General features: G+C 53.9%; 1 protein-coding gene across 1 annotated transcript in view; it reads left to right on the forward strand.

Moving 5' to 3' along the window:
• STARD8 (StAR related lipid transfer domain containing 8) overlaps positions 1–1,233 on the forward strand; it is a 40,973-nt gene extending 39,740 nt beyond the window's left edge. Inside the window, 2 exon segments of the mRNA XM_036402423.1 lie at positions 432–608; positions 728–1,233. Coding sequence (XP_036258316.1) covers positions 432–608; positions 728–845 — 295 coding nt within the window. The 3' untranslated portion in view covers positions 846–1,233.
• The last annotated feature ends 5,588 nt before the right edge of the window (positions 1,234–6,821 follow it).

Consider the following 6,821-nt stretch of genomic DNA (forward strand, 5'->3'; position numbering starts at 1 on the left):
CACCCCAGTACCTCCTGGTGGTCTCTTCCTGGGTTACCCCTCCCCTCGCCACTCCTGACTGGTATCCCACTGGTTGTGGTCCTCCTCCTCTGCCCCTCATTTTCCCCGGGTATAAAAGTCTCCCACCGTCAGGCCACGCCCTCTTTCTCACCTGGGGAGTCACCAGAGCCTGAGGTGTCTCCTAGCAAGTCAACAAACAGAGGACATCCATCCCCACGTGGAAAAGAGCGCTTTCAATCTTTTCATTCTGTCTATGTAAGACCGTGTGGGCTGGGGTCAATAGCTAGCCAGAGTGGTCCCAAACAGCCCATTCAGACATGGTCCTACACCCCTCTGCTCCAGCCCCATCTCCTCCTCCTTTCCTGGGCTCTGTGGGGTCCCCACTGTGTGATCCTGCGGCAGGGCAGGCAGTGACGGCTGCTGTGTCGCAGGCGCTGGCGCATGGACCTGCCGCGGGGAGCCTGCCTGCTCAGCTCCCTCTCGGTGGAGCACGACAAGGTGCCAGTGGAGGGAGGTGTCAAGGCCATCGTGCTGACGTCCCAGTACCTCATCGAGCCCGGCGCCATGGGCCGCTCCCGGGTCACCCACATCTGCAGGGCTGACCTCAGGTAACGGGACTCTCCGGGGAGGGTGTGGAGCAGGAGCAGCAGGATGTGCTGCTCCATGGTACTGCCAGGGCCTCTCCTGCCCACTCACCCCCTCCTGCCTCTTCTCTTCTCTTCTCCAGGGGTCGATCTCCTGAGTGGTATAACAGGGTCTTTGGCCACCTCTGTGCCATGGAGCTGGTGAGGATCCGAGACTCTTTCCCAGCCCTGAGTCCCGTCGGCCCCGAGACAAAGATTTGAGGCACCAGGAAGAAGCTCTGTCCTTTCAGACGTGGACTTGCCATTGGATCCAGACTGGGGCTCTCAGCAGGAAGCACGGTGTGGTGCAGTGCCTGTGAAGGGAGACAGAGGCACATATTTATAAACATCCTTTCACCCCGGGCTGGGCAGTCCCGTGCCACGGCCGAGGGGCTGCGGGGCAGGGTGGCCACGGAGGAAAAGCCGTGGTGTCCCACAGGAGAAGTGGGGGAGCAGAGGGAAGGAGTGGCCATGGGGTGACCCCTGAATGCAGCCTGTGGCAGGAGCTGGGGCCCCCACACAAGCCAGGAGCAACAGCAGGGCTGAAGGAGCGTGGAGTGAGGCGGGAGGAGCGAGCGGGGAAAGCGGGGCCGTGTCCGCAGGTCGCAGTGCAGGGGTGGGAAGTGGAGGGTGGGCAGTGAGGGGGGGACTGTGTGTGTGGTGTCACCCAGTGGGGACAGCCAGGGAGTCACTGTGTGGTACTGGAAGAGGCTGCTGTTCTAGGAGGAGGGAGCTGCCTATAGATACATGGGTGCCAGCCCCTGTCGAGGGGCAGATGGAACCTGTTGCAGCATTGGTGCTGAATGCATGGAAGAAGCAGCCCTGTACTCCCGTGCCTTGCTCTTCCTTGGCTAAAAGCCCTCTCTCTGCACTGGGTGTCACTGAGAGGAGGGGTGGATAGACCATGTTCCAAGCCAAGGCCATCCTCAACCAGCTGACCTGTTATTTGCATGGGGCAGGACACTGCTGGAGCCCTGGAGCAGCTGTGCCTGGCTGGGAAGGGGCAATGCCTTGGTGGGGAGAGACTCCCCAGACCAGCTCCCCCTTTGTGCTGCCCTCAGTGTTGAGGGCCATACCTGGAGAGGGAGGAGGGATGGCAGGAGGGGTAGCAGAGAGATTCACTACCCATGCCCATGCCCACCTACTCCCTGCACAGACATCAGTTCCCCTTTCCACCCCTTCCTTCCCTTCATGAAGGAACTGTTCACTGGAGCTGTCAGCACCCAGGAGATGACCTGGTTTCTCCATTCAGGCAGGGACCCAAATTCCCAGACGTCGTTCCAACTGGAAGGCAACACGACCCATGAGCTGGGGACTCCCAGTGGCAGTTTGGCCATAACTGCCTGTCTTTTGGCAAAAAGAAAAGCACAAGTCAGCCTCTAGTCTGTGTTTTTATATATATGTATTTTATATATATATATATAAAAATACAACTAACATGTGGGGGAGTGAATTTTCTCCTGATATTTTTTTAAAGTGTTTCTTTTTTTTAATCTATAAATACTTGTACAGGTGGAATATTAATATATAACTCTGGTGTCAGAGCTCAGCCTCAGGTGATGCTCACTTACAGCTGGTATTTTGTATTTAAGGGACTTTTGTTTTGTATTATATGAAAGTGCAGCAGTTGCTTGACTTGGATTGGGGCTGCTCTTCCCATCCATGCAGTTAATAAAGTACTAACAAGGTCTGCTGGCTGATGAGGAAACCTCCATGTTCAGGGCTTCTCCAGCACTGGAGCAGCCCAGTGCTGAGCAATGTGTGGCCTTGGGGCAGCCCCTGCATGGGTGAAGAGACTCAAACCCGGCATTTTCTACATCCAGCTGTGCTCCAGGGCCTTGCCAGGGTTTGGGGCTCTCCTGGCATTGCCAGCTGCAGCAGGGAGAGCCCTCGAGGAGGAAGATGAGCATCCAGCAGCAGTGCTACTGATGAAGAAGAATCACATTGTGCTGTTGAATTCCCTGGAGCAGACACCTCTGGCTGCTGTTCTGGAGTAGTGATGGGGATGGGGTGGAACATGCTGGAGTAGATGAAGATGATGGTGATGAAGGCTGCAAGATTAAAGCCTGGAGAGGAAGGAATCCCTCTCTGAGCTTGGGATTGGCAGCAGCAGGACTGCTCTGGCTTTTAGCACTGATGGGCAGGAGTATTGGGGCAGCCCTGGCTCATCCCAGATCCACCCATGGCCAGGGCTCCAGCACTGGGATGGAGAGGGTTCCCTCCCCACCCTGGGATGGAGGCCAAGCTGACATCTCTTCTTCCAGGGTCCCAGCAGGATGGCAGCACTCCACAGAGCCACCCAGGCACCCACTGCTGGAGGGGTGAGCTCTCAGGGACCCCCACTCCCACAGGGACCCCTGTCCTGCCTCCCATCGTCCCCATCCCTGGGTCCCAAGTCCCCAGCACATTGAATGAAGAGGTTCCCCACCCTCTGCACGATGCTGTGCTGGGTGCAAACACTGAATAACACCCCAAAGCTCTCCAAAGCTGGCTGGAGCCATCCCAGGGCTTTTGGGCTTACCCCAGTCACGCTCCCAAGTCCAACTCCCCTCACCACCATCAGCTGATCAGTCCAAAACTGCTTTCCTCCAACGCCTGCTTTGCAGACACTAACATGTAAAATCAATTTCTTCCTGAAATCCTCCAAGTTTCATTAACAGAGATTTATGTTTTCTCCCTGCACATTATTACAGATTAATCTTTTCAAACCTTATAAAAGCCAATTCCTACAACTTAACAAACCCCTGCATTGGGAAATGATTGCAGAGCAGCAATGCCAGGCTCAGTTTGGCTTAATTAGAGATAAAAGGAGAGGAAATCATTCCTTATTAGCCAGTCAGGTAGAAGCTGTACTGTATTTAGAGTGCAAACAGCCCAATTACAGGGAGGAACAGGCACAGTTGTCTTTCATTACAGGTACTTGAAAATATGCATCTGGGGAAAATTAATAATGATTCTGAGAAGCTGCAGCCATCCCAGCTGGCTGTGTGGGCCATCCCCAGCACAGGAGTGGTGCTTGTCCAGCCAGACCATCTGCCCATCCCTGGGATCTTTGGGCTGTTACCTCAGCCCTGGCAGAAGGGTTTAAAGGCTCAACCACAGCTCTCAGTGCTCAGGTAGCACCTGGTGCTGGAGTCTACCTGCCTCACCCCCCACCTACCCAGCACCTACCTTCCCCCCCACCCCCACCTACCCTTCTCAAATTCACCTCACTCCGTGCCAGGACAGGGCCCCCGTGCTCTGCAGCTTCTCTGTCTCCATGAGCAGAATGTTCCCCTTGCCCTAAATCAGCCCCAGCCAGGAGACACCCTCTTGTCCCAGGGGATTTAAGCAGTATCTTCAAGCATCTTCTTCTGTCAGTGGGCTGGAATAACTTTCTCAGGGGATAGGAGTGAGGTGGTTTCTCTTCCTGCACTCAGATTGGGCTTTTTAACCCCAGGCAGCAGCTCAGCACCACAGCCACTCACTCCCACCACCCCCCATGTGGGAATGAAAATGGGAAAGAAAAGGGAAACTGTGGGTTGAGATAAGAACAGCTTAGCAATTAATATAAAAAAATTATAATGTTAATGAAGAGAGAGAAATAAAACCAGGAGAAACAAGTGATGCCCAGTCCAGTCACCCTCCCCCTGCTGTCACAGCATCTTTACACTCTGGCTGTGTTTCTCAACATGAGTTTTGTTAGTGGTCCAAGAATTTCCCACCCTTTGGCAGCAGTCCTGGTCCAGCTCCTGGGACTGCATCTCCTCCCAAGCCTGGGGTGATGTAGGGCAGTTGGACACCTCCCACCACGGGTTCAGCCTCTGGGTCGTGCAGCCCAGCAAATATTACAAAGCTGACCCTGAGGGGCTTGGGGGAGGCTTGTGCAACCTCATGGCACAGATTTATATCCTGGGATTGCAAAGGTGTGACCTCCATGGCAGAGCTCTGCAGTCATGTCCCAGGCAGTGCAGCACAGCCATGCAGGCCCCTTCCCACCAGGATAACTTTGTGTTTGAGCAAACCAAGCCAGCTTTTCCTCTTGCTTTGTTTGCCACTGGGATGAGCCCTCAGTTCTCACTCAGGCCTGGCTTCCCTGGAGCTTTTTCCCATCTCTGATGAAGACCACACCACTTTCCTCACCTGGCAGTCACACAAACAGGCACTCTGATTTCAGCATTCCTGCAGAACAGACATTTTCTGGTCATGGACAAGATGGGAAATCAGGCATCCTCCCTGCCTGACTCCACTGACAGAGATTTGGGACAAAACCATTCATCTTTCCATAAAAAAAGGCCTGTGAACCTGTGCAGTGCTCCTGGGCCTGCCAGCACTGCAGTGGCACCCTGACAGACACAGCTCCTGTTGGGATCACACACTGAGCCTGGAGAAGGGCCTGCCATGAGTCCTGTGGGATGGTGAGTGGGATGGTCCCAGCAGGAATCCCGAGGGATCAGCCCACTTCAGAACACAGATTATCCATCTGCAGCTCCCAGCCCAAGGCACCTCACTGGGCTCTGCATTCCTTTTCTGTCCTCAGAGATCCTTCATGCAGAAAAGAGATGGAAGTGGGCAAATGGGAGATAACACTGCTTTAACTGGGACTTTGAAAGTTTAAAAAGCAACACAGACAGAGTCATGCTGGAAACAGATTGCACAAATCTGACTAGATCCTGAAGGTAAGTGAGGTCAGACAGTCCTGGTGGCAAGGGGAAGACCCAGGTGCTGAAGGAAGCAGGAGACCAAGTCTTTCTTAGAAGCAGGGATGGTTTAGTGACACAGCTACAAAACAGGATGGAAGGATATTTGGGCAAGGTGCTCAGAGGATGCTCCAGCTGTCCTTTTAGTGACAGTCACTGTGCCAGTCCCATGGTTTTTAGCTGGAATGAGGACACCCTGCAGATCCCTTGTTGTGGTTGCAGAGGTCAGGAGGGGATCCCATCCTCCCCCAGCTGGTCCATCCTCAGTGCTGCTGCAGCCAGAGCTGGGGCAGCATCGAGGCACTCCCAGGGCACATCCATGGTAACAACAGACTGATCGTGCTCCCAAGTGCTGATCGTTCTCATGACATCCTGTTTCTGCTGGGGGCTATGAGAGGCTTTCTAGGGCAGGAGCACATCACATCAGCTGCTGCAGTTGTGTGCTGTGGGACAGCTGGCAGGTGAGTGGCTTCTGCTGCCCTGCCCTGCTCTCACTGCTCCCTCAGTGCCTCTAGAAAAGGCAGTTCCACCCTGGGTGTTTTCCCTGCCTCTGCAGCCCTGCCAGAGCTGGTGGCATTTCATGTTTCTTCCCAAATTATGCAGGATTTTTACTGTCTCTCATCAAACTCCTGTCACCTGCTGTGAGTTTATCACATTTGTTATTTTATCAAGATAACAAAAACCTCCCAACCAAACAACCCCACCCCAACAGCATCACAATCTCTGATTCCAACTGAGATATCTCCATAAAGATATCTCCCTTCCTGGAAAACCTGCTTTTCCCAGAAACTTCCCCAGCATCCCAGCCCCAACTCCAGATGCAGAAGCACCGTTTGCAATAATAATCAAACCTTTAGCAAACATCATTAGTAACAGCTTGCCAATGAGCAGAAATAATTACAGGTAATTGCTCTATGGACAGCCAAGCAGGGAACACCATTTTCTCCATGTTAAACAGGGAAACACAAGTAGGGAAAGAGAAGCACCAAAGGGCAAAAGTTGTTGTGTAAGGCTACAAAATGTGGAGAGACACCTGCTCTGACCCTACACCGCCTCCTGCTCGGCTGGCCTTGTGCAGGGGCCTGAACCCACAGCTCCAGGAGCATTCCCGAGGCTGGGATCTGGAGGCACAGCTGGATATTTGCCTTGTCACCGTGCCCCTGGTGTCCTGCACCGCGGTGTTCCCCTGTCCCTTGGCTGGGACTCGGTCATCCCCACCCGGCTGCCGTGGAACACCCCGGGAGAGTCACAACAAACTGGTGGCAGTTTAGGGCACCGCGGGGAGCGGATTATGCAAATGAGGACATCCGCTTTAATGGCATTCCAAGATTTTTAGTCAAATTTAATTACCTTCCTTCTTCCCCCCCTCTCTGTGCCTGTCCCCGATCAAATTAAAACAAACAACCCCCAGCAGAGTGTTTGTGACAGGAGTCGTGTTGGAGACTAATTAAAACCTGACGATTGTCACCGCGACGAGGCTGGCAGGCGGCACGGGGACAGGGACAGGGACAGGGCAGGT

Source organism: Molothrus ater, chromosome 14, assembly GCF_012460135.2.
Source record: "Molothrus ater isolate BHLD 08-10-18 breed brown headed cowbird chromosome 14, BPBGC_Mater_1.1, whole genome shotgun sequence".
Lineage (NCBI taxonomy): Eukaryota > Metazoa > Chordata > Aves > Passeriformes > Icteridae > Molothrus > Molothrus ater.